This window comes from Manacus candei, unplaced genomic scaffold (genome assembly GCF_025592945.1).
Source record: "Manacus candei isolate 608988 ecotype Guabito, Panama unplaced genomic scaffold, ASM2559294v1 h1tg000082l, whole genome shotgun sequence".
Taxonomy (NCBI): Eukaryota; Metazoa; Chordata; class Aves; order Passeriformes; family Pipridae; genus Manacus; species Manacus candei.
Genome location: NW_026138130.1, coordinates 3,675,877 through 3,702,684, shown reverse-complemented (window position 1 = coordinate 3,702,684; position 26,808 = coordinate 3,675,877). Strand labels below are relative to the sequence as shown.

Below are 26,808 nucleotides of genomic sequence, written 5' to 3'. Positions count from 1 at the left end.
CTTCCCTGGAGGAGAAATCTTCTGTAAGATCTGGAGCCCACAGCAGCACCTGTGTATATTCACCAAATTCTCTGGTCATTGCCATATTTTATCTGCAACCATTTCTCTGCAAAGGAGTTTTCCACACTTGCTGTTGCAGTGGAAGGTTAAAGAGGGTCAACTTTTCTTTTTAATAGCCACTATTGAATAAATGAGCCTATCTTGTATCATTGTCATTCATGTCCCATTTGACAGATCTGAGGACCTCAACCATGGGAACAGAATTTCTACTCTGAAATGTAAGTAACTGTAGACTTAAGTTGGGTTTTTTGTAAGGAAAAATAGCCCATGATCTGTGCAAGAAAATGGTTGTGGCTGTTGTTGAGTGTTGGTGTAAGAAATGTGCAATCAAAGAACTGTCCAGGCTAGGGGGATGTCCTGGAAACTTCAGGATATTCCCCCTACCTCTGTAAGCTCCTCACCTCCTGCCCTAAATGGCAGGCAAGGTTGAAGTGATTTAATTTTGTTTGTATAATGATTTTGTTTGCACAGATTAAATTGCCATGAAAGCACAACTCTGTTACTTTCAAGTGAGGAATATGTAGTACCAATTAACTGAAGCAATTTTGAAAGCTGAAGGGAAAAATAGTTCAGTGTCTTGAATTCTAAATATTTGCTTTAAACGTGCAGAATGTTATTTTCCTGTCATAACAGATAGTGTCAGAATAGTGATGCTTGTGGGACTGTGGAGAAACAGCAGAGAAGGAGAAGTGTTGCTTTGTGCAATAGAAAAAAAATCTGCTGTTTTTTCTAAAATCAGTGTTTTATTTTTGCTTTGTTGGTCTACTAAAGGCACTGCTGTTCTGCATAAATGCTTCCTCTGGTTTACTAAGCCAGGGCTTTAAAATAGAAATTCAACCTAAGGAATAGCTGAGGACATAACATCCAAACTGCTTCTTCACCCACAAATAATTCCCCCAATAAAGGAAAACCTCTCAGGCTTAGGTCTTCAGCTGAAAGGCAGAATGGGCACCCAGAGGCCTGGGGGGGTTAATTCACAGCCAACAAATCCCACAGTCCCAATCACACAGCACTAGAGCTGTGTTTGATGTCATGTTCTCATAATGGAAAATACCAATTTTATTTGACCTCCCATTCTTTTTTTCTGTAGCCTAAACAAAACATGGGCAGAGCTCAAAGAAAGGCCAGGGCAGGTTGCTACCACTGCAACAATCAATCATCAGTCTCTCTAGGAGAAGATGTTTGGAGCTCTGCCACGACTGCCTTTTCACATTAACCTACCTGGCTGGAGTCCTGGTTCTTTGTGTTGAGTGCAATCATAAAAGCTGATTTTTTTACATGATGTGAAAAAAAAAAAGGGAAATAGTTCCCCACCCAATCCTCTCCCACTAATGAAAAATAGAAATCATGCTCAGAGGTGGTTTTTTTTTCTTTAATTTAATTTAAATATTGTTTAGAGAAAAACATTAAAAGTTCTGGGAAGGGTTTTACTCCTGTCAGGATGTGCAGTGGGGAACACCGAGTTTATCCATGTCTGAGTAAGCTGTTCCTGTACAGATGATGAGTGAAATGGTTACACTTACTAATAGTGCTGGAAGTAGAAAGTGATTTTCCCCTCAGTTGTGTAAGACGAGCGATAGAACTGTAAGGGTTAAAACTAGTTAATAAAACCAGTTTATTAACTCTCCAAAACACACAAAATACTCTTTTGCTGAAGATCCTGTGCAAAAGCAATCCAGGGCACAATGTTATGCTTCGGACATTGGGTTTATATAATCTTTAGAGAATGCTTTTTTTTTTTTATGCTGGGAAAGAAATACTCTCTTTTTTATCGTCTCCTCGCTCCCCCAAGAGGATTCAGAGTCAATTTTGTGTCCATAACAAAGTTTTTTGCCTTTTAAAGTTATAAATAGAGCCCGATGGGGCTCCCAGGGAAGCCGCTCCCGTAGCGGACTGGGCTTCCCCACATCCCGCTGCCACAGCTGTCTGCTCCCGTCAGCCCGGCTCCCGCAGTGCTGCGCGCCCGAGTCATCGCCAGGAATAAACCCTCCAGCAACAACAGCCTCCCTCAACCCCAGTCATCCCGGGCTCTGCTTTGGGAAGATGACCCAGCTCATGACTTCACGTTGGATGCTCTATATAAGTCCAGGAAAACAAGAGGCGCTCGCAGAGCTCACGGGCTGGATTGAGTCAAAGCCGGGAAAGCACCTCGGAGGGATTTGGGGCGAGGGAGCAGCGCAGTTATGTCACAGGTACGGGGAGAGCTGTGCCAGTGGCTGTCCTCGGAGCAGGGCCCTGGCAAACCTGTTGCTGGTTCGGATGCTTTGCTTGGAAGAATTTGTTAGCGAGTGCCTCTTGTTAACCAGTGAGCTCGGAGTTTCTGTGACCTGTGTGATTGCACTGGTGCAGTTTAAACAAGTACAGTGTTAGGAGGGATTATTTGATGAAGAAGGAAAACAGCTGCCCTCTATGTGGTTAATTGATTTAGTATTAAAATTTTAAATATTTTTATTTCTGTAGGAAGGGAAAAAAGCATTTCCCCTCTTCTGGTTTGGGGATGTTTCACAGAAGGGGGGAATCTCTGCCTTTTCAACACGCTTTCTTAGACAGTGATTCGAAATTCTGGCAGTAGTTTTGAAAGGAGGTGGTTGTGCTGAAGTGTGTAAAGCTTGATGTGTTAACACGCAGGAAAAGAGTGTGTGACTGAAAATTATAACTGTTAGGATACAGTATTCCAGACTGAAATTTTGTGTTACACGCTTTTATGTTCATTTTATAACTAATGGTTTGTCTTTACTGCATTCCCCAATAATCAGGCTTTCAAAGTGCTCTCAAAATTAGTTCAGAAATGTTGAGGTTTTCACGTAAATGTTACATTTGCAATGCAAGCTGTGTGTGCCTGGCAGAGCTCTCCCCAGCATGAGAGTTTTATGGGATGGGTGGGATGGAGAGTAGGAACACAGGGAGAGTAGGGGAGGACAGTTCTTCAGCCACATAGAGTGACTCAGTTCAGCTGATTTTCTTTATTCCAAAGTAAAAGGGACTTAAAAACCAGTCATGTGTCTTGTAAGCCAGCACTTTTTGACTTGTGACAGGAGGAGATAAAGCACAGGCTGCACTCCTGTGCCAGCTGGGAATGGCTCCTGGCAAACCCTGCTCACAAATTCTGGGAGCAATTAGCAGTGGTGGGGCTGTGACCCTGGCAGCTGCTGGCCAGGGCTCACCGTAACCTCTGTGCAGCAGCTTTGCTCTTCAACTGGGGGCCAGCTAATCCAACAGCAACTGTCCTGCTGGAAAATCCTGTGATCAAAGCATGGCAGGGTTTATCTTAAAAGAACTGGGTGAAATTTAACAGCTCTGCTCGGCCTGGCTGTATCTTGGTGCTTCTCAAGAGCTGCCTTTCCTCATTGTCCCCAAGAATTCTGTCCCAGTGGGAAGAAACCTTGCAGTTACTGTCTCTTGCCAGTAATGGGTGAAGGATCTTTGCATGTTTCCCATTTCTGTTAACAAAACAAGGGGCTTTGGTTGCCTGTGGACTGTGCCATGGATGTGAGGGACTGTTCCCATCACATGCCAATTGTCATTACAGAGGAAAAAGTGAAACCCTGGCTGTGGGATATTTGGTTACTCTGCTAACTGACCATCAGCTGTTGTGGATTTTGGAGGCTTTGCTACCACCCTTTCCCCTCACTTGCCTTGGCCACTGGTGGAGTGTTTTCCCCAGAGATCCTGTACATGTTTTGTTTCCCACACCACACACAAATGGGATTGACAGCGAGCTATTCTGAGCGCTCCCGGGAATTTACAGCCAGCAGAAAACATGCTGAAGGCCCCCATGGAGCCAGCCCACCCAACCAAGATCCAGGAAGGCATGCACTGGCTGTGCACACTCCCTGGTACTCACTGCTCCAGCCATTTGTAGGCCTTGAGGGATTTGTTTCATTCCACAACCCCTTTTAGCCTCACAGTCAGTGCCTGGAAATGCCTGAGCGGGCTCCACCACTGCCAGAACCCAAATATCAGAAGCCCTGTGTATGTCAGAGAAGTTCAAGTTGATGGTTCAGTGTGCAGACCTGTTCCAGTTGGAGTGTGTGGGTCTTCTGTTCTTTTTAATCATATCCCAGTGTCCCTGCATCCTGCCACGAGGGCTGCTGGGTGGGACTTCAGAAATCTGTCCATGAAGTAGTAAACTGAAGGGGGAATGCTGGTGGTGCTGCCTGCTGCTGAGTGAAGTTGTGTCTGACTGTGGAGTGCTATTTAAAGGTAGAGATAGGTTGATATGAAGCAGTGTTATCCAAATTTTTTTCTAGCAAGATAAACTCTAAACAGATTAGTACTTGGCCATTGCAGTGCACCACCTGATGATGCATCTGTTTCTGTATTAGATTTCCTTCTCCTTCTTCGGGTTCTGAGCCCAGTGTTTCAGATGTGTTCAGTACATGCTTGTAGACAGCCCTGTTGAGAGCTCAGATACTTTTGTTCCCTAAATTTAAGATGATAACTATGATGGGTCAAGTGTTTATTCCAACTAAATCAATTCTGGCTTCATAATCTCTCCGAGCAGTTTCCTGAAGAAGTAGTGAGTAGACTGAGGCACAAGCCCAATTTAGTAATGAAGTGTTTTTTCCTTCCCAAATAGTGGACAGATTCTTGAATTACTAATCAGTACTTGCAGAATGATCAAGCAGGGCTGGACAGAAAAAAATATAAGAATAAAAACAATTTTTTTTTTAATTAAACAATCCACTACTCTTTCAAAGGCTGTGCAATCAGAAGACAGTTTCAGAACAGCAAAATGGTAACAGATTTTGGGAAGAGCAGTGAAATTTTGGTTATACAAAGGCCTGGACTAGCTGAGTGTGTAGGCTCAGAGTTGAAATTGGTGGAATATTGTGTTAGCACCTTTGTGTGTTGCACCCTTTGGGTTAAGGCAACTTTGTTCCCTGCGCTTCAAACCCAAAATACTGATGTCTGGGCAACATGTTTGTTTCTTAGCCAGCGCCTGTGAAAAAGAAGCGTCCTCCAGTGAAGGAAGAAGACCTCAAAGGAGCCAGAGGAAACCTTGCCAAAAACCAGGAAATTAAATCCAAAACCTACCAAGTGATGAGGCAGTGTGGTAAGTCTCTGGGATGGAAATTATTAAGCAAAGTAAGACAAAGACAAGTGACAGAGTCACCAGTGGAACAGCAGCCTGCAGTGTGCTCACCACATGGCCTGGCTGGGCAGGGATTTGGGGTCCATCAAGAGCCAGCTGGGCTCTGCTTGGTGGTGCTGTTCTTGTCTGGATGAAAGGGGAAGGAGAGCCAAACCAAACCCTGGGACTATCATCAATGTCAATGACTGCTCAAGTTGAGAATCAGAGGCTTGATCCATGGGTTAGGGGATTTCTGGCCTCTCAATTTGATGAATTTGATGTGTTTGAGATTCTGCAGAAATTGGGAGGAATAAAGGGCAGGAGGGGAGATAGAAGAGAGTGGCTGCTTGCACTGAATGCCCCTGGCACTCTGGCTTTGTGTTGCTTTTCTACCAGTAGTATAGGGGAAAATGATGAATTTTAACCCATTTTAGCATAATAGCCTGGAATTGAGTAGTTCCCAAATTTCTAAAGCATCTGCAGGGATTTGGGGCCAGTCAATGGTAGTGACCTACAGGTGCTGTCAGCTGCCCTGTGCTCGGGGTGGGAACGCTGTGCTTTAAGGTTTGGGGAACTGATGGACAGATGAAGTATTTATCAAATATGTATACATGTACTCCAGCAGCACTAGTTTCACTCACCAAATTTGGGTGCTACTTCACTGATTGTCTCTCCTGGTTTTCTTTTCCAAGAACAAATGGGCTCTGCAGCACCGTCCGTGTTCAGCCGGGCTCGGACAGGGACTGAAACAGTCTTTGAGAAACCAAAGGATGAGCCGGCCAAGAGCGTCTTTGGCTGACAGCAGACCTGGATGTGTCTCACCCAGATGATTGTTGTAACATTTTCCCAAACTTCTGTCCCTTACACTAGAGTCACTGTAGATTCAAGCAGCTATTTTCCACTGTAAGTCATTAAGGAGGGATTATGCACAAGTCGAAGGGTAAAACTTCCACGTTCATTTTTATTACATGCTTTCTTTCTATGTGTTGGACGGTGTTTGCTACAATGGTTTAATAAAAAAAGGTTGTTGGACACACCTCGGCACACTGTGGTGACTCATTTTGGTTTAGGCTTGGATTAATTCTGGCTGTCCCCTCACGGGTTCCCCCTCACGGTCTTCCCTCACATCTCTCCCCTCACGGCCTTCCCTCACATCTCTCCCCTCATGGCCTTCCCTCACATCTCCCCCCTCACGGCCTTCCCTCACATCTCTCCCCTCACGGCCTTCCCTCACATCTCTCCCCTCACGGCCTTCCCTCACATCTCTCCCCTCACGGCCTTCCCTCACATCTCTCCCCTCACGGCCTTCCCTCACATCTCTCCCCTCACGGCCTTCCCTCACATCTCTCCCCTCACGGCCTTCCCTCACATCTCTCCCCTCACGGCCTTCCCTCTCATCTCCCCCTCACACCCCTCAGGGCAGCACTGCCGTGATTTCCCCTCATGCAGCTCTGCTGGGAGGGCAGATGCTGCACCCTCAGAGTGCACCAGCACCAAAGGAGGGATTTAAGCCCATTTCCCAGTGGCTTTTTCCTCATGTCCCACGGAATTGAGTGAGAAATGTGGTGACAGACCCAGCTGCCGTGTCCCACCCCACCGAGTGTCCCTGCATGGCAGCTGGCCTGCCCTGAGGGGGAGCTGTTTTTTTTGCAATGCTGTTTATTTCTTGATTTGCTGCATTAAACATCAAATCTGCTTTCCCCAAAACCTGAAGTGTTTCCTCTCAGCTGGATCTTTGTGCTCCAACATGGAGCATCCTCCTGCAGCCCATCCAGGGACAGTAAGGTAGGTGACATGTTTATTTAGGAAATTACTTTAATTTTGCACAGGCTGGATGTGATAAAGAGGTAAAAGTGATGTCAAATGTCTCTGTGCACCATGAAAAATTACATTTGCCTTTTGTGCCCCAAACACTTGACAGATAAAACATGATGATACCCACACAGCTCCCAGAGAGGCTGCAGAGCAGAGCCCACGTGAGGCAGCAGCAAAATCCTTTGGATTTAAGGGGAAAGCTTCCTTAAGGATATTGCTGGTGCATTGCCTTACCCCATATTCTTCACTTTCAAGGATTATCATTTGCAGCCCAGACCTTGCCTCCTCGTTTTGCTGGACAGGATTTCTCCATGGAGCCTGGGCTCCTCACAGGTACCTTGGCACAGCCTTTTCCCCTGAGAAAGATCTTTCCAGAACATGAAAAATGTCATGGTGGAAAAGAGTTCTCACCTCGATAACACTGGAGCTGCCCCTGCAACGAGTTTAACAAACCCTTCTTAATTAATCTGCCATGAGAAGTTGGCAGGAGCTTGTTCAATAGTTATAAAAATGATGGAGAAGGACAAGTTGGGCAAAATGTTGCTTTCTTTTGTGTGATACAAGGGACTGACTATTGCAGATTTGCAGGTGGGGTGGCAGGAGAGGGGGGTGCTGTATTCCAGATTCTGTTTCAGGGATGTTGCTGCCAATTTAGTAAAGCACAGAAAATTCTGTGTCCCACAGACTTGCAGCACAAATGCAACAGAGGAGCAAAGTAAGTCACCTACCAGAAACTTGGGATTTAGCTAACAACTTTATTTTCACAATGTCATCAGGTTCAATCACTTGTGATGCCTCCCAGTGGGATAGGAAATTCTCAGGACTGGGGATCTCTTATAGTTTTTCTGTCTTTTAAGGTGGATCTCATCTAAAGGATACACACTGGAGGTAAAACCGTATTCCTGGGGCAAAGTCAGTCCCCATTTGGGACAGCAAGGATGTGCTCTCCTGTATGGATCACTGGACTCCTCCCCTGTCTCCAGGCTTGCTGATGTGCTGGAAAAAGTACTGGCTGCTGCTGCAGGACAGGAGATAGTTGTAGGGGAGAGGGACAAATAGAAAGCTGCCTGGAGAATTCTTTTGTCCATTTTTACTTCATCCTTGCAAGTCTAATCAGTCCAATCACGGCAAACATGACGATGGACATGGGACCTCAGGGAAAATGGATAGAGGAATGCCTGGAAAAAGCCCCAGGGTTTGAGTTTTTAGGTAACTTTGCACTCAAAAGTACCTCCTGTTGTGATGGTGAGTTCAGATCCTTCCTCCAGGATGACCTGGAGTCGTTTCACAGCATGTTCACTCTTCAGAGTGAGAAGCAGTGGGAGCTGCAGGACTGTGCCCAGTGTCCCAGCAGCAGTGGCACTGGATGCCAGCAGGGATGGCTGTGGCAGGGTTTGTACTGAACCAGGGCTTGGTGCTCGACTTGGGGACAGGGCTGAACCTGAGGGTCTTCCTGCAGCTGCTTCAGCAGGCCCCAGAGGGATGTGGAGGGGATTTCACAGGATTCCCAGGTGCTGGCCTGCCCCAGGCACCCGGGAGTGGGGCAGAGCTGACCACACAGCCTAAAAGTGTGCAGTGAAAGCAGCTCTTTAACATCCGTGGGATTTTACACATGGGCATTAGAAAACTAATGACAGATCCACTTAATTAAAGCTAAAGCTTTGGCTCTTGCACCTCTTAGGCCACTAAGTGTATAATCCTGTATATTTTAAGGGATTAAAGCATTACACAAGTTGTACAAGTTAATCAAATGTATAGCAGTTTAATTTTTTCTCTTAAAATATGTATATATTTACATGTCCTGCTATAAAGACTACAGAATTTGCCAGTAGTATAAACTGCCTGCCTGGGAGAAATGAAGTTTATTTTTTTAAAAGAGTTATTTAAAGCACAAACCTTGTAAGGCCAGGGTGTGCTCAGCACATTATAGTGAACTGGGTGAGTGATAAATTATCAAGCCCTGCATTAGTGTCTCCTCACAAATCCAAGGTCACCAGAAGCTGGCTCTCCATCTGGACACTCTGTCTGTAAAATAGCCATGAAGCAAACACAGATGCTTGTGTTTCCACAGGATTTTTGTGTTACTTTAGGACAATGAATGGCATCACCTACCAAAGATCATGGCTTGTCAAAGGCAGCCAAAAGGGATGTTTCACAAGTGCTGCTCTGTACCTCTCATGGGCCAGTTGGGCAGGGAGGTACAAAGGTTGAAGAAACCATCAGCTGTAAAATCTGGTTTGCATGTTGCATCTCCTGGCAATCTCCAAATCTCTGAAGTGTTGCTTGAGATAATGTTAAGGATGTTCTTTTCCAAATTATTGCTGAGGAATATGGTAGAGATTCCTGCATCTTGTTACACAGACCAGTTCATCTGCCTGTGGGATTTCACAGGACATGGCGAGATCCAAGTTCAAAAAGGAAACACAAGGATTTCTTAATTTTGTGTTATGGAACACTAAAATTATAATGTTTAATAGCAAAGATCTGTTGGAAAAAGAAGCGTTAAGCAAGTCTGAGTTTTATGTTTAACAGGTAAATATTAAGTTTCTTCAAAGTCCAAATGATATTCCCGACTACAAGTTACTCATTAACCGATTAAGACAAATAGAGATTTCATTTGAAAATTTGTTTTTTCCAAAATGGAGCAGAGAACATTGCTTGCATTGCTGGTCTTTTCCTCACTCATAGTATTAGCAGAAGCTCAGAAGGTATTTGCTCTATTTTTATTATCAATATCTCATTTGCTGATCTGGTGGTAGTAGCTGGCCAGGTAACTCCTCTGGTAACCACCACCTGGGGAGCCTTGGGTGGATTGGGTTGGGATTTCAGAGCTTTGTGTTCTTTTAAGACCTTTCTGGTTGTTTGTTGGGCTGTTACAGTACGAATGTGGCAGGAGGCATTTGCAGATGTGTCTGATCGTGCTCTTTCTCAGGGATGTAAGATATCAAATTTGAGTGATCAGTGGCTCTGCCTTGGCCACCAGGTGAAGTTTGGAGCTTGACACAGGACCAAATAAGGACTGTTGCAGTGCCAGGAGGTTTCTGACAGGTGTTTAATAATTTATATGGAATGGTAAAAAGGAGAGTAGACAGTTACTTGCACTGTCTGGAGAGACAAACTGTGTTTTGTACCATCTCTGGGTGCCTGGGCAGGGGCAGGTACCTGAACTGCTGGGGTCAGGGCATTATTCTCTCAATGAATATTTTGGGGTTTATCCCATTGTCCTGGATTGTCAGTAGGCATCAGGAGAGAGTGCACACCCTGGCCACATGTATTGAAAACAGGAGCAGCCATCCATCACTCACCCAGCGCTGGCTGTGGCACCTCCTGCCCTGATGCCTGAGCCCGGAGCTGTGGTCACAGCTTTGTGTGGAATGGCCATATTTAGCTGGGGTAAAGTTTTGAATTTTGGCCAGTGCCATAACTGAGAAGAGGCCACTGGCTGCTATTAAAGGGCCTCTCTGCTTGTGCAAGCAGTGAGGGGTTGGAGGCCCATGTGGGGTGTCAAACCTGCTAAGTGTTGTATAGGACATAAGGTGGAAAACAGACAGCAAAGTCAACAGCTGAGAGAGTAAGTAGTCATTCAAAAAGCAGGGCCTGTCCCATGGGTCAAATGCTTAAAGAAGCTTCTGATCTTCCTGAGGTTAATCTTGAGTGATGTACTGGGGTGATGCAGTGGCTGCTTTGCTGTACCTTGAGGAGAGAAAACCACAGAAAAAGGCTTAACAGGACCTTATGTGGGACAACAATGCACAGAGGTAGCTGCAGATTTTGCTCGGGGCAGTGGTTGTGGCTGCAGAGATGTGAATAAGCAGATGGCCAGATTGGTGTTGAACAATCCTCTCCCCTCTTCCAACCAGACTTTCTAACAGTTCATTCCTTCATCAGACTTCCCCAACAACATCACCCAGGTAAGGACTGCTTAGGAGCAAAACCAGAGTGTTTCTGTTTCACCCTGTTTGCTTTTTTCCAGCCTGCAGTTGAAATCTACAGCCTCCACGTGGACTGCAAGGTCACCTCACGATTCGCTCACACCGTCATCACCAGCAGGATTGTCAACAGAGCCAATGAGTCCCGAGAGGCCACCTTTGAAGTGGAGTTACCCAAGACAGCCTTCATCACCAACTTCTCCATGTAGGCCCAGCCCTTACCTGTGGTGTGGAGGAGGCAGCTCTGGGGGCTGGAGAAGGGTTGCACTGTGTTGGTGGCTCCTGACATCCTCCTGGGTGGGGAGGGATGTGGGACCCAAACAGCAACCCCTGCTCGTGCCCCAAGGGCCACAAAGTACGGCCACAAAGAAACTTCTGTTGAGTTTCTTTCCCCAGCGCATTCTTTTGGATATTAATTAAATTTTTATGGAAACTAAACAGGTCCATTGATGGTAAAGTGTACCCAGGAGTAATAAAGGAGAAAGCTGCTGCTCAGAAGGAGTATGACACTGCAGTCTCACGCGGGCAGAGCGCCGGCCTCGTCAAGTACGTTGCCATTCTGTGTAAAGCTGCTCCAACACTCTTCCTTGGCTCCTCGTTTGGCTGGGGGCAGGTTGAACCCTGGAGCCAGTCACCTCCCAGTGGGGGCAACTGTGAAAATCAGTCTTGGGTTCTTGATGGGAGGGACAGTGTGTGGGTATATATATTTTTTCACATATAGATATATATCCATATAAATATGATTTATATCTGGTCCTGCAACAGGTTCCAGTGGGAAGTGTTACCATTTAGCATTTCCATGGAACTTGCTGTCATAGAATGATTTGTTGGAAAGGACCTAAAAGACCAACTTGTTCCAGTCCCTGCCATGGACAGGGACACCTTTCACTAGACCAGGTTTCTCAGAGATCCATCCAACCTGCTTCTCTGTCATGCAAGAGCACCTTCCCATGCTGGGATGATGCTCAGTGTTGAGTCTGCTTCCCCACAAACCCAGAGGACCATGGCACTTGAGCATATATCACAGTTTCAGGATACATTTAATCTGTGCTTCCCAGGTATTCAGACCCAGCTCTGCTTGATCCCAGTCTGAGGCATGCAGGGGTTTCTGCTCCATTTCTCAGCTTGCACCCGTGGCACATTATGTGTAATATATGTGACATCTATAGTAGTGACTGCAACGCAAAAAATCTTCTCTATGATGAACAGGATTTACTGCTGCTCTTTTTTTATTCATCCCATGTGGCCCCCTGGCCATTATTTCGCACACTTCACAAACTCCGGCCACCACAAGGAAACCTTCCCTGCAGGAGGTAAATCCCTGTTCTCCACCCCCAGGATCAGAGACAGAAAGCTGGAGCTGTTCCACGTGTCCGTCAGCATCGCGGCCGCCAGCAAAGTCACCTTCGAGCTGACCTACGAGGAGCTGCTGAAGCGGCAGCTGGGCAAGTTCGAGCTGCTCATCAAGGTGCGGCCGAAGCAGCTGGTGAAGCACTACCAGGTGAGCTTGTCCTGGTGAGGGCTGGGCAGGGGGCAGTGCTGCAGGTTTGGGGCGTGGCTGTGTTCCCTCTGAGACGCTGATGTTGGATCCTCCTCTGCCCTCAGATCGACGTGCACATCTTCGAGCCCCAGGGCATTCGCTTCCTGGAGACAGACAGCACCTTCATGACAAACGAGTTAACTGAGGCCCTCACCAAAGTGCAGAACGAAACCAAGGTAAGGCAGCAGCTGCCAGGTGTTGCCAGCTGTCAGTAGCATTGCTCTAAAACTTTTCTTCTGATTGCTTTGCAGGCTCATATTTTGTTTAAGCCAACTATAGATCAGCAGAAGGTAAACCCTGAACTCGACGAAACTCTCCTCAACGGTGATTTTGTTGTGCGTTATGATGTTAAGAGAGAAGCCACTGCGGGTGATATACAGGTAAAAAAAAAAAAGAAATAAAAATTAAAATGCTTTCAGGTCACAGATAGGTCTGAATGTGAAGTGCAATCAGCAAAACAGCAACATTTGCTTTGAAACAGCAAGAATGAGAGGAAAAGCACCTTCCATTAATCCAGGGTCAGCAGGAGCTGAGGGATACTCAGTAAATCCCCAGAGACACTGGACATGTTGCAAGAATGGATCACCCAAGAAAAACAATCTTTCAAATTTTGTTTCAATACCAAATCTATATTGGTACTTCATAGATGTCTCTTTACATTCTTTTTTATTACTGTTTTGGCTGATCTAAGGTGTATTTGTGGCTTCTTGTAAATGAAGTTTTGAGGACTGTGATTTATATAACTATGAATGCTTGGTTTCCTTGTGGTTTTTGTGATAACTGAGGCATAACTGAAGACAGCAGGAACTTAACAAATATTTATGGACCGATGCATATTCTAGGGAATAAAGTACAGTGTTTTCCATACCATTTAAGTAGTGAAGTATGTAGGGATGTGCTAAAAGATGGAAGCCACAGTCACTGAGCAGAGATGTGCTCATAGGCATGATAAAGAGCTAAGGTGATATACAGTGATAATATGGACATATCATACACGTCACTGAGGTGTCTGATATATATTTGTATGCTGCTCTCTTGTAATTTCCTCTCTACAGATGGTCTTGCTTCCAGCTAGGAGATACATTTTAATTTCTTTCATTTAAGTTCTTTGATTTGGGCTTATCAAGAAGAGCAGAACACTGAGCATGATCCTCCCCCTCCCCTCTTCTTGCTATGCCAGAATGTTTAAGATGCAATATTTATTTCTTCAGATGTAATTTCACAGGTGATTTCACATTCTGTGTTTCAGATTGTCAATGGGTATTTTGTGCACTACTTTGCACCCAGTGAAATGCCAGTGTTTCCCAAAAATGTCATCTTTGTTATAGACCGAAGTGGCTCCATGGCAGGCAGGAAAATCGAACAGGTAACTTCCCTCAAGGCACCAGGGACACACACACCAGCCTTCCAAGGAACTGACTGGGAATTTCTCTTTTGAAACACACGCTGGTTTTGTGCACAGCAAAATGTTCAGACTTGCAGAAGTGCCTGAAAACACATATGCACAGATTGAAGCTGTTAAGGAGCAACACTTGTCTGACAGTTACTCTCATGGGTACCAAACATTAGGGCAGAGAGTGCCTTCTGTCTCCATCTTTGCAGAATATTTTGCTTCTAATTTTTTATTCAATGAGGTTAAAGAACTCATTTTTCTGTTTTACCTGTGAAGCTCTGTTAGAGAGCAGACAAGCCCCCTACAGCCCTCATAGACAATTTTTCTGTGTCTATAAGTGAATTGGCCATTTTTGATGGTTTCAACCTAAAAAATACCGTTAGGGTTTAATAAAGGCATTCAACTGCATCTGGAATAACACTGTAGAAAACCCCCTTATCACACTGCAGTTCCAATCCCAGTTCTGGCAGAGAAGTAAGAATAATAAAAGTGATCGTTTTCTCCTTGGAACAGACAAGGGATGCCCTGTTGAAGATCTTGCAAGACCTCAGGCCTGAGGATCATTTCAGCTTTATCACCTTCAGCAACAGAGTGGAGGAGTGGAAGAGCTCTCTGCTGCCAGCCACCGAGGAGAACGTGGCCAGTGCTGCTGCTTTCGTGCAGACTCTGTTTGCCCGGGGAGGTAAACCTGCTTGGAACCACAAATATGCACCCAACAGAATGAATTGCTGAGGAAATCACTGGGTTTATTAGTTATACAGTGCCCCCGAGCTAAAATCAGTGCTTCCAAAGCAAGGCAGACTGTTTTTAATATTTATAAGCGATGAGTGGGAGACAAAGGCTGAGAGTGGATGGACTAGTGATTATATTATTATATATATATGCATATAAAGAGGTGGTTGCATCAAATCTATGAACCATACAAGCCACAAAGTTTTATTTCAAATTTTTATCACAGAGGCAACTGTAAGATTCCCTGATAGCAATTTTTTTTTCTACAGATAAATGGCAATTCACTCAACATTTGACAGCAGTTTGCTGATTTTTTTAACATATGGGATCCCCTTGTAAACAAAAAACAAAACAAAAAAAAACCCAAAACCACATCCACAGTTATACTCCCTTGTAAGCCACACCACAGAAACAAAACAGGAAAAATAGGCATGTGGCATTTCAACTGTTGCATCAGGCAGTGTGCCTGGTGTTACTGTTTAGTTTTAAGCACCTCTCTGGGGCTCTGTCTCCTGCACTGTTACACTGTTGGCATTAACAGAGGTTTTCCTACCCTGGGCACTAACACCAATAAACCCACCCGTGCCCAGCTCTGACTTCCCTGACTTCTCAAATAACACAGGGAAACTTTTCTTAAATGTAGATCAACAGATGACAGGGTGTTTATTTAAGCCCTTTTTAAAGGCTCTAGACATGTTTATATTTCCCATGACATATGTGTGGAAAATGCTCCCAAAAGAACACCCTGGCATTGCCATTGCAACATAACACACCACGATTAAGCCCAGTAGGCCCAGCCCCTAAATCCTCGTCTCTCAGAAGGATTTTGCTTCCTGCAGAAAACTTTAAACAGCTCTAAAAATGAAGTGCACCAGTTTCTCTGGGTGATTATCCAGTTCAGGTGAGTGATTCCTGCCTTCCCTTTGCAGGCACAGATATCAATGGTGCCCTGCTGGCTGCCGTGGGCGCGCTGGATAAAGCTGAGAACCTGCCAGAGCGCAGTGTCTCCATGGTTATCCTGCTGACAGATGGCCAGCCCACTTCTGGTGAGTAGATACTGCCCTCAGTCCTCTCTCCCCTGCATTTTTTTGTCTTTTGCACTTGCATCCCTGGTGTTGATGGACTTAGCCTGTGTTTCAGAAGAGCTTTGGAATACCCCAGCTTAGCTACTGCTGGATCTGGAGAGGGGGATTATGAGAGGGCTCTACCAGGGGATGTAAGGAGTGATGGCAGACCCTTCCTGCCCATGACTTCTTGTCCTTTAGCTGGGAATTGTTTTGCTAAATACCACTGGCTTCCCAGTTTATAAACTCGAGGGAATTTTTGGAGATCCTCCAGGCACAGCTGAAATATGAAAGAAAAATACCTAGAGAGAAAACATGGATATTTTGCATGTACTATGTACAGTCCCATTTGGGAGGTATTGGTTTATTGTTTCTTCACCCTCCTTGCCCCAAACTCGAGATATTTTCAAGGTGCTTCCTGTTTTGTATTCTTTCCCATGTCTTAACTAGTGATCAGCTGTGGCAGCACAAAACAGAGAACTGAGTTAGAAATATTGGGTGAAATAAGCAGTAACTCCCAGTGCAATGGCATAAACATCCCTTGTGCTGAACAGGGGTTTATCGAAGTGTTTTGTGGCACCAGCATCTCTCCAAGGCCAGCAATGTTAATCCAGCTGTAAGCCCTCTGAAAAGATCAATCTACCTTTTGGATTGTGTGAGCCATTCTGCTTTGGGGTTGGTTTATTTGTCTGGGTTTTTAAATAAAATTCAGCTCCCAGTGCTGCCTACTCAGCACAGCCACAGTGAGTCTCCAATACTCCTGAGTGCCTTGCACACCCAGCAGTTGTTAGAAATCAGGCTGGGGTGGAGTACCTGGTGTTGTTGCACACACTGCCTTCCTTGGCAAAGCAACTGAAAGGGAAAAATCCGATCTGCTCCCACGATATTGCTACAGGCAGTGACATTTCTGCCTGGAAATACTGATGGAGAAGCTCTCTATACATGGCCATTGGGAGCTCTTCAAATGGGATAAGATGATGGTGTGAAAACCTTTTCCCTCTGTCACCAAAGGGGCTGAGAGAGAAGCATGGCTGAGCTTACTGGCAGTTTATTGGAATTACACCATTAACCAATCCTTCCTCTCTGAACTGACACACATAATTTTTATGAATGGTACTTGTCTTCCCCACAAATCTACCCCTCACATTGTTAACTTGTAGCGTGTATCCCTTCTGTCCTAAAATCCTCCTCTGGATCCTGTAATCTTGTAAATCATTTTGCATTTAGCCATGATGACATCAGTAGAAGTTATTAAAAATCATTAAGGGGAAGAATCATGTTCTGGCACTCCATATGCAGAGTGGTGCTTTCATCTCCAATTCATTTTAGCAGTATTCTGTCCTGTGTCTTTCTACTATTTCATTCTGAATTATTTTTAAAACCTTCAGGTAGAATTTCCCATTAAACCTGCTGCTGTCTTTTGGTACTTGAAAAAGCCCAAACCAACAATGACATGTTTTTTGTTTTCATTACAGGTGAGACAAATGTGGAAGAGATTCAAGAAAACATTCAGAAAGCAATCAATGGGAAATATGCTCTTTTCTGCCTTGGCTTTGGGTTTGATGTCAGTTATAAATTCCTGGAGAAAATGGCCCTAAGCAATGGGGGAATAGCACGTCGTATATATGAAAATGCTGATGCAGCCTTGCAGCTCCAGGTCAGCAGCAAGGAGTATGCCAGAAAAACCATCTATCAGCTACAGCTTATGGCTAGTCCTTGCAGCAAAATCATAGATTTTCTGGGATGAAATGTTGGGTTTAACTTTACCTGTTAATTTTGGGGAGTAAGGAAGGCTACTTTGATCTGAGCGTTTGTACCCTAACCATGACTCAAAGTAGAAGTTGTCCTCAAATCAGCTGCATCCAGGCAAACCAGGAAACCCACCCATTTCTGCACTTCAGCAAAAAGACAAATAGTCCAGGGGAAGTGATGGTGGAAGAACTTCTGTTCTTGGGTTTGATTTCAAATTACTTGAAGTACCAGCCCTGAAAGCTGCTTGTTATGGTTTCCCTCAAATTCAACAGGCAACCTGAGGCACCTACAGGCAAACTGTGCAGTTCCATCAGTCTGGGTCTTCCCTGTCCATCTGGAGAGGGGTTATAACTTTTGGGATATTCTCTTTTCTTTTGGGAAGCCAATTCCCCCTGTTTTGAATGGCTGTGCAGAGGCTGAATTTGTGTAATGCCAGCCCCAGCCCAGAAAGAGAAATATTATTCTTGTCAAGCTTTTAAAAATCAGGTGTGAAAAGGGGCTAAAGCAAAATACCCAACTGGGGTGGGATGGTGATAATGAGGAAGCTTCCTGGGTACTTGAATTTCCATGGGGAATACAGCTGATTTGGCATGGCCAGCCTGGCTGGAGAAGGTGTGCTGAACCTTGGGAAGAAACATCCTTTTTTTTTCTAAGTTCACAGTAGTCCTGCACTACTGAAGAAAAATCTTGTTAAAGGTGTTTTAGACATTCAGCATATTGCTTTGCATTATTTTGCAGTCATTTGTGTGTGTTCTCTCTCTCTCTGCTTCTCTTTAGGGCTTTTATCAAGAGGTGGCTACGCCAATATTAATGAAAATTGAAATGCAGTATCCAGAAAATGCCATCGAGGGATTAACCAAGAACAATTTCGTGCTGTTTTTTGAAGGATCTGAAATTGTAGTGTCTGGAAAGATTAGGAATGAACTGGATCTTTTGCCAGTAGAAATTAAAGCTCAGTCAGTAAGTGTTGTTCACTAATTGTGAAAAATACCCCTCCCTTCTGTCTATTGTGGCCCAGTAGGAGACTTCCAGAAGTGTTTTGTGTGCAGTACATGTTTGGGTGTTCAGCTGTTTTCCCATTTTATGAATTATGTGAGAATTCAAACAATTTCCCCTTCCTGAAAGTGCTACAAAAGAAAAACTTGAAGAATATTCACAAATAAGCAAACAGCAATTTTAATCCTTCTGAATCTATAATATTTTGGCCTTTCAAGCATTTTTAGGTTTGTACTGTTACAGTGAAGTAGGAAATCTCAATTATTCATCTCAAAAGTGTTGAAGCAGAGCAATTTCATTACCCCCTTTTTTCAACACGCTTCTTTGGTAGTCTGGAGTTGCATTTTCCAATGGGAAAGGAAAAAATTGAAGGACAAAAAGGGCACTTTGGTACAGAAGGATGTTCCTTTAAGTCTAATAATGTGACTAGAAGCAAAGCCTGGAACTGTTCTTTTGACAGTCAGTTTTCTCCCACCTCAGCACACTAGTGACTTGACTCTTAAGGAAGAAGCAAATGTCAAAGAGAAGGAGCAAATATTCCAAGATCAAAGATACATCTTTGGGAATTTCATAGAGAGGCTGTGGGCTTACCTAACCATCCAACAGCTTCTGGAAAAAGCGTAAGTTATTTTAATGTTTCGTGTAACAAACTTCTAACTTCTTACAACATAAATTCCTTATTCACAAGGTATATGATCAGAAAACACAAAGAAACAGGAATATTTCTCCAGGTAGTATCAAAACCATGGGATACTGGGAGAATACTGCATTACTGTATGATGAGTATGAGGTGCCTTTGAATTTATGATAGCACTGGATCATTAAATGTGTATATATACATATACACATATAAAAACATAATGTAAAATGTTCTTCATGACATTACTATGAAATAGATTTTAATCGTATGGATTGTGTTGAGCTGTTGTTACACATCCAGAAATACTGTCTGTAGACAAGGAAATGGCAATAGCTAGTGAAAAGAACAGTGTGTATGTCCATAAGACATACATGGGTCTTGTATCTGTTATTTTTATGAATCTGAACAACACACAGGCTCCAGTGTTGCAAAGAATTAAGCACCTCCATAATTTTAAGCATGTGAACAGCTGGGTTATCCCAATCAAACTGCTGACTCTTCAATAATAAAAAGTGTCTGCCAAGACACAGCTAATATGTAAAGGAATCTGTAGATGACTTGTTTATATTCTCTACGTGTTATTTCTTCATCATTAACACAGACTTTAGTATTTCAGCCCCAGAAGAGGACCAGAAGGCCCTGGAGGCACAAGCCCTGGAGCTGTCTCTGCAGTTCAGCTTCGTTACACCTCTCACTTCCATGGTGGTCACCAAACCCGCCGACCAGCAGCAGGGAGAGCTGGCAAACAAACCCACTGAAGCTGGTAAATGGGGCATCAAACAGCCCCCCTGAAACAGGCTACTGCTCCTGACTTGTTGTTGGTCTCCATTTAGGTTCATTTGATAGTGATGTGACAGTAATGAGGCACATCAGAGGCAGGAGTTCAGGGATTGGCTTCCTTTCAAAACAAAACATACGGGATTTTTTTTGAAAGGTGAAGTGGTGGAATGGGCACTACTGTTGAAATGGAAAATAATTTGTTTAAATATTAACCAAAGGTAATTTGGTAGTTGTTACTATTACATTCCTGCCGAAGCAAAGGGGTTCCACACTTTTCTCTGTAGCTAAAAAATGAATGTGGGTGGAAAGCATGGCTTCTCCAGGAGTCTTGCAGGTGCACTCTCTCCTCACCTAAAGCTCAACACTGCCTTGTCCCAGTTTGCTGTTTTGCACATGGATAAAGTCATTTAGAGTAGACTTTATTACACTAATCTGTCCCTCTTCCTTCCCTTAGATAATGAGAAGCCCAGCAATCGTCTAGTAGGAGGTAAGTGTTTTCTTCTTTTCCAGTAGCATATTTCCATAATAGTCTCCAAAGAAAAAACAAACAGTTATTTGTTCTGCAGAGGGAAGTATCTGAGATCTGGAAAAATGTGTGAAGCAAAACATAAGCAAAGCCTGCCACGGTCTCTGGCAGGGTTTGGGTGGATGACATGGTCCAAGGGAGAAAGTATTCCCTTCAGAAAGTCTCAAAGGCCAAAACTGTCTTTGCTCTTGAGGAAAAGTAGTTCTTGAAGTGAATGATGTTAATGATGCTTTCTGCTTCCTCCTACCATGAGTGAAGCACCTCTCAAGAAATCCACCTCCGGACCTCTTGGAATGCCTTCTGAGGATGATTTAGGTATTATTTCCCCCTCTCTTTCAGGGGATAGTATTTATTTGAATATTAATTTTATAGGTGAAGAGCCTTAGTTTCACTCTACATTTCACAGAAAGGTATTGAGGGAACCACAATGCTGCCCTGTTCTCTGGAGGTTGCCTCTTTCAAAGTGGTGCCAGGGAGTTTAGCAGCAGAACAGCCCCTGACCAGGAGCACAGCCCAGTGACTGTCCTGCCCTGCTCAGGGGGCACACAGGGCTCGGGGCTGCCCTTCCCTCAAAGCTCCCTCTGGCTGCAAGAGGAGAAGAGTTTGGGGCACCTCTGCAGCAGCACCTGTTTCTGTAGCTGCTGCCAAGCCCTGTGTTGGTGTGATGGTCAGGCAGGCACAGCTGCTCGAGGGCACTGTGGGAAAGGAAGGCAGAGTTACAGATTGGATGTTTGAAACACTCCTGTGAGGTACTTGAGACAATCATGAATAAATCACAGACACCCTCTTTTCTTTCTCCAGCTAATTCTAGAATGAGGGCTGGATCAGCTCCTGGTAAGTGTTCCTCTTTTTTTATTTGGAATAATTCTATAAAGTTCATTTCATATGTAGGGTCATAGCTACATTGCTTTAATAAATACCTTTTGATTGGGAATGCCCACTTGATTTACAATTTAGTTTTTAGTAGATGTATTTCAGTCCACAGATATTTTATAACGAACTACAAACTTCTGAAAACCATCTTGATCCCTTTTCAGAAATAAAAAGTTACTACACCTCCTGAAAATAAATGTGAATTATTGGGGAAAGTATATATTAATAAGCTGAAGGACATGGGTGTCATTTACCAGTCCTGGGGTATCCAAAAATACCAGTGGGCAATGAGCAGGAGGGATTCCCTGTTTCAAAGGGTGAGGAGGGAGATGCAAGGCATGACCCCAAACCCACAAAACATTGGAAAAACCTTTTATTTCAGGTCGGTGGGCTGAGCTCCAAACTGTCAGCAGCCGGAAGCTGTTTTCAGGAGGTAATGAATGGCTCACCGCCTGTGCGGGAGGAGCCGGGGCGGCTGTGCTGGGTTCGGCAGCCCTGAAAGCTCAGCTCCAAACCCTCCCACAGCCCCGGCTGAGCGGTCCCCGTGGCACGGCCCATCCTGAGAGAAACAGGCACTGGACGTTGGGCTTTTTTCCCCTCGTTGGAACATCTTGTTTTAAGCAAAGCTTTCTGTAGAAATTAGCGCAGACCTCTGCTAAAAAGGCTTCTGTCCCAGCATTCTTCCTGGTTAATTAGCTGACTCAGAGAAAAATGTTTCATTCAACTCTTCTTACTAATTTTAAGTGTTTCAGTTTCCAGGCTAATGGACAGAGTGAGAGCACAACCTGTTGGTAAGTGATACATATCCTAGTCCCATTTCAATTATTAATATAACTGTAATGTATACTTTTTCATACAGCAATGTTTTTTCTAACTGCATCAACTCCATGAAAACCTTTTCCCTCTCCTTGCAAACCTTAACTGGCTCTTTCCACTTAAGTAGAAAATATCTCCATATCCCATGAGAAAGCCTCTCTGACTCAAAGATATAACCACCAAGAGAAATGCAGTACAACAGATCTTCAGCCTCAGCTTTTTTAAGGGCTCATTGTCCTGAGTAAAATCTAAATTTAAAAATCTATTGGTTTCATTCATTTCAAGGTGCTGTGTCTGGGTGTGGTTTTCAATAATTATTACTGTGGTTTTAATCATCTATTCTAAAAACCATAACTAATATCTTAGGTATAAATGTATTAAGTATTTTGGCTGTGCCTATCCAGAGGGCACAGACTAGATTTTTTGTTGTATGCTGATACTGTTCTTCTGTCTTTTCAGTCGACGAGCATCCACAATTTCTTCTGGAATTAGCCAAACCAAGTGAAACAATCTGTTTAAATATTGATGGAAAAGCACAACCCTCTGTCCACCTGCTGTCAGATCCAGAGCAAGGTGAGTGAGCCAGGTTACCCCCAACACCAAGGACAAGGAGAGTCACTTGGTCTGTGAGAGCAGTTGGTGCCTTTGGAAATAACCCCCTTTCATGAAGGGCCATATCATACCTGCTGCCTTGCACTGACCAGAGGGGCTGGGGTTAATTTTTGCCTTTCTATTAGGCAATATTAATGTTGCAACAGCTGAGGGCACTTCTCACAGGTCTGGTTGTGGGTCACCTCCTCCTGGTGTCACATCCATGGTCTTTACAGATTTCTGCTGCCCAGTCCTTGGGGGCTTTGGAGGATGTAGAGAACTTAAACCCCAAGGTGTGGTGACAGAAAGGTGCTCTGGCAGTTTTTCTGTGGTCCTGAAATCAGAGGAGCCATGGACCCAGGCACCTGTTCTGACCATGGAACAGACACCTCCATGCAGGAGGTGGCAACACAGGGTTAAACAGTCTCTGGTGATCCCACCAGCCTTGGGGCATGAAATCCATGGGTACTGTGTCTCACAAAAGTAGATTTGAGACCGTGAAGTGGTTTCAGCAACAAAACTGCAGCAGTTTCATTAAGATCACTTGCACCTTAAAAGCACAGTCACCTGAAAAATCTGTATTAATGGTATTAAAGGACTGACTGTGATGGGGAAACTTGGAGATGGAACAAATCAGTTTGTGGAGTTTAGAATTAACTATGTGAACCCCCCCGTGCAAATCCACGTCTCCACCGATGGGATCGTTGTCAGCCATGATAATGAGAACACTCGGCTGCCATGGACAGAGTCAGCCACCTCCACCATCCAGGGGTAAGAAACATCACCCTGTCCTTTCCTAAGCTTGAAAATGTGTCAGATCTTTGTTCATTCAGGCCTCCACCTTGCTGTTTACCTGAAGTGAGTGCTTACAAATGTTCTTATCCAGTGAGTATTTCAGTGTGAGCGGCAGCAGGGTACCTTCATAATCCCCCATTTCAAATATGGAGAACAAAGTAGGTTTGATTTTAATACTCCATGCCTGTGTGAAGAGAAATAAAACAACTGCACACCAGCCTGCTTTTCTGCTTCAATATCAGAGGCAGAACATGTCTGTATCTTCCCAAGGAAAGGACCCCCAGCGATGTGTGGCAGCCCTGGTGCCACCCCGAGGTACTTTGTGTCCCTCCAGCAGCAGAGCGAGCACTGCAAAGTGATGGCTTTGACATTTACTGTCCCTTTTATACAGCAGCTGGCTCCACACAGGCTGGAGTTCTCTTTCTCCTCAGTTTTAGCAATAACTCCCATCTGGGTGGCCGACATTTTTTATGGGAAGGCATAAAGTGCTGGAATAGCTGTCTGTACCTAAATGCCTGCTGTTGGAAAAGGAGCACTTTAAAAGTAGACTTTATTTGTCAGACTAATTAGAGCAGGATCCTTTGCTACCACAAGGAAGAGCTGAGTGTAGCTGATTCCACCAGCTTTTTTATATTGCTGGAATAAACACCCCCAAGAATCCACAATTTGCCTGGGGCAGACAGGACACAGAGTGCTCCTACCTTACAGGCAGTGCTAGACAATAACAAGTCCTACAACAACTGCTTTCAATTATTTTTGTAGTCCAAACAGAGCCAAGAACATGCTGGATTTACACCCCTGTGTAATTTGCCAAGCAGAATGATCCTCCTGCTTCAAACCAGCAGCTGAGCCCTGGCACCCACAGCACTGTGAACACCAGCACTTGGGGGCCTCAAGTGACAGTGACAGTTGTGTTCTGCAAGCCCACCTGGGGTCACAATAACATCAATGGGTCAGAGGAAAGGCAGGGGCTGAAAAAACTTGTGGAATATCCAAGCAAAAAGTATTTGATTTGCTCATTAATTAACCTGAAATATTTTATCTAGTCTACCTTTTTTCTCATTAAAATGGTGAGAAAATATTCTTTTTTTTTCCCCCATCCAAGTGTTTCATGTCATTATGGATAATAAGGTGTATTCATCAGCAAAAAGTTCTTCTCTGTTGGTGTGTTTCCAAGACCTGTTGTGCAGCACAGAAAGAAAAGATACACTACTTTCCTAGCTTAAAAATAGCCACCAACAGATCATGAAAAATGCAATTGCAAAGAGACAAAAGGCAAAAAAAACCTATTTTGATTAATTAATGTCAGTTAGTTAAATACATATTCTTTCTTCATGTTCTTATTTGAAATACTGTCACAATTTACTTCCCAGTCTTAGAGTCTCGGTTGAAAAGGAAAGAAGCTTTACAACATCACTGCCTGACACGGTCACAGTGAAAATTTCCCTGGTCAAGTTCCCAGATGTTTTCCTTGGGCTGTATTTCTTGGACACCAACCATTTTTCTGACAAAGCCAGTGGAGCTCTGGGTATGTGTTGTTACAGATGTATGGGGCAAAGAAGGATGGTCTTGTAACTAAGCTCCTGAAATGAGAATATAGTGGGGGGTTTGTTTCAGGGTGTTCTTGAGAAACTTCACATTTGATTTATTCTTTTTGGACATGTAACTTTTGCTGCCTGGCAAAGCAGACCCTGCTCTGAGAGGAGGGGAGGTCTGACCCTGCAAACACAACACAATGCTTTTCCATTCACCAGTGGCACAACCCTAAAGAGCCCATTATGGGTTTAGGAGTTGTTAAAACAAGACTTAAATAATAGTTGGGCTTAACCTCACCAGTGCTGTGGAATGACAATGATTTATGCAGCAAACTCATTTGATGTCAAGTAACGGAGCATAAATAACAGATGTAAAATTGTAAACAATCACAGTTAGAAAATGGAAACCAGCTGATCCTGAATGTCTCGGCTCCAAAAATCCTGATGGGACTAAAGCTGAAGTTGTTTCAGAAACTTTGCAAATGGAGAGGCTGCATCTCCCAAAACCACAAAAAAAATAATTGTGAAGACCCATCAGAGCGAGGCTGAGCCTCCCTGTGGAGAGCGTGAGGGATAACAGGAGATCACAGCTGAAACACAGGAATTTTCTTAACTTGCTAAGGGAGCTTTCATTTGTTTGTTTTCTGAGATGAAGAGCTGCTTTCCTGGAGTTAGTGCTGCCATTTGGGTTAAATGACCAGCAATGTTGTATTTTTAAATAATTTGTGTGTCTGTTGCTGCTTAGGTCAATTTTATTCAAAAGCACAATTTAGGGATAACTCCAACATCAACCACAGAGCTGACGAAAGACTCCTAACGGTGTCTGGATCTGAGCACAAAGTTTCCAGGTAACACACATGGGGGGGGGTGCTTTGAGATGTATTTTATCAGGAAACACAGGAGATCAAAAGAAATGAAACTGGGGGAGTGTGTGTCTGTATGGACACACCTCTTTGGTGTAAATAACTTGCACTTGAATTTTTCCTTAACAGCCTGAATTTGTTGCTTGTTAAGTGATGCTACAGGGCCCAAGGCTCCTATTTCATGGGGGGAATAATCATATCCTGGGTGCAGCTCTGACTCCTGGTGCCATCTGCACACATCAGGGCAATTCTGGGCCTGCCCTTTGAGTGTGTTATCACAGTTCTTCTTGTTTTGATTTTGTTTCAGGATGTACAAGAAAGATTACAGGCTTGAGTCAGCCCGTGGGCCTGTTTCCTGCTGGTCAATAGATTTAACTCCCTAGGAAAAAATTTTCTGGGAAAGAAAACCATGCAGATGATGCTCTTCCATGTACTTTTGATACTTTCATCAAGAAAACCACTCAGTTAAAGCCTTATTGTTACTATATACATAGTAAAATATATATCACAAATATTTTACCTTGAAACAATTATACTTGCAAGATGAGACTGTGCCTGCTTGTTTGCTGTTTGAAAACGGTTTCTAATCCATTGTTGTTGAAGATTTATGTGAATGAACTAAATAAAATCAACATTATCAGCTTACAGTTTGATATGGACACATGGACTTAAGTTTCCAAAATAAAAATCAGTGGCAACATCATCCAAGCCAACAAATGAGTCATGCAAACAGGGATAGATTTCTAAAATGTGCACCCTCTATCCAGGTGTAAGTGATGGTGTTCCTGAACCATGTGTTTTGTGGAAAGAGCAAGAAATTTAAGGCAGTATTTGTTTTCATGTCTCTCATTTTTTATTTTATTGCTGCATTAAGGTTCTCTTGGAGGTCATTCTGTAAGGCAGTTCAAATCTGATGAAATCAGCAATAAATAGGATCAGTTGGAGACCACAAACCTGCACTGGCTGCAGTCCCATTCACTGCTGTAAAGTCTCTGAGGTTCCCTTTTAAAAACATCTGCAAAACAGCCGTTCAC

At 44.0% G+C, this 26,808-nt stretch overlaps 2 protein-coding genes across 5 annotated transcripts; both read left to right on the top strand.

Annotated features, from left to right (window-relative positions):
* The first annotated feature begins 2,022 nt into the window (after positions 1 to 2,022).
* Positions 2,023 to 6,170, top strand: MUSTN1 (musculoskeletal, embryonic nuclear protein 1). Its single transcript, XM_051811494.1, has 3 exons — positions 2,023 to 2,252; positions 4,996 to 5,116; positions 5,827 to 6,170. Exons 1-3 carry the CDS (start codon positions 2,244 to 2,246, stop codon positions 5,931 to 5,933), a joined length of 237 nt encoding a protein of 78 aa, XP_051667454.1. The 5' UTR covers positions 2,023 to 2,243; the 3' UTR covers positions 5,934 to 6,170.
* Positions 6,171 to 9,527: 3,357 nt separating this feature from the next.
* On the top strand, positions 9,528 to 26,421 carry ITIH4 (inter-alpha-trypsin inhibitor heavy chain 4). 4 transcript variants are annotated; one of them, XM_051811401.1, is made up of 23 exons: positions 9,528 to 9,657; positions 10,923 to 11,083; positions 11,320 to 11,424; positions 12,217 to 12,379; positions 12,484 to 12,594; positions 12,670 to 12,798; positions 13,668 to 13,784; positions 14,325 to 14,493; positions 15,473 to 15,589; positions 17,083 to 17,264; positions 18,137 to 18,319; positions 18,836 to 18,975; positions 19,604 to 19,758; positions 20,230 to 20,262; positions 20,560 to 20,616; positions 21,103 to 21,135; positions 21,557 to 21,607; positions 21,927 to 21,965; positions 22,450 to 22,563; positions 23,178 to 23,352; positions 24,750 to 24,904; positions 25,657 to 25,759; positions 26,082 to 26,421. In XM_051811401.1, exons 1-23 carry the CDS (start codon positions 9,589 to 9,591, stop codon positions 26,155 to 26,157), a joined length of 2,637 nt encoding a protein of 878 aa, XP_051667361.1. In that variant the 5' UTR covers positions 9,528 to 9,588; the 3' UTR covers positions 26,158 to 26,421. The 4 variants fall into 4 exon arrangements, with proteins under 4 accessions (XP_051667361.1, XP_051667363.1, XP_051667362.1 ...); XM_051811403.1 differs by lacking the exon at positions 20,560 to 20,616; XM_051811402.1 differs by lacking the exon at positions 21,557 to 21,607.
* The last annotated feature ends 387 nt before the right edge of the window (positions 26,422 to 26,808 follow it).

Excerpts from the sequence above, each read along its gene's own strand:
- ITIH4 (XM_051811401.1), top strand. The coding sequence starts at position 9,589 with ATGGAGCAGAGAACATTGCTTGCATTGCTGGTCTTTTCCTCACTCATA. Across the intron at positions 12,595-12,669 it reads AAGTGCAGAACGAAACCAAG|GCTCATATTTTGTTTAAGCC; the intron begins GTAAGGCAGCAG and ends ATTGCTTTGCAG. Across the intron at positions 21,966-22,449 it reads AGTGAGAGCACAACCTGTTG|TCGACGAGCATCCACAATTT; the intron begins GTAAGTGATACA and ends CTGTCTTTTCAG.
- MUSTN1 (XM_051811494.1), top strand. Across the intron at positions 5,117-5,826 it reads CCAAGTGATGAGGCAGTGTG|AACAAATGGGCTCTGCAGCA; the intron begins GTAAGTCTCTGG and ends TTCTTTTCCAAG.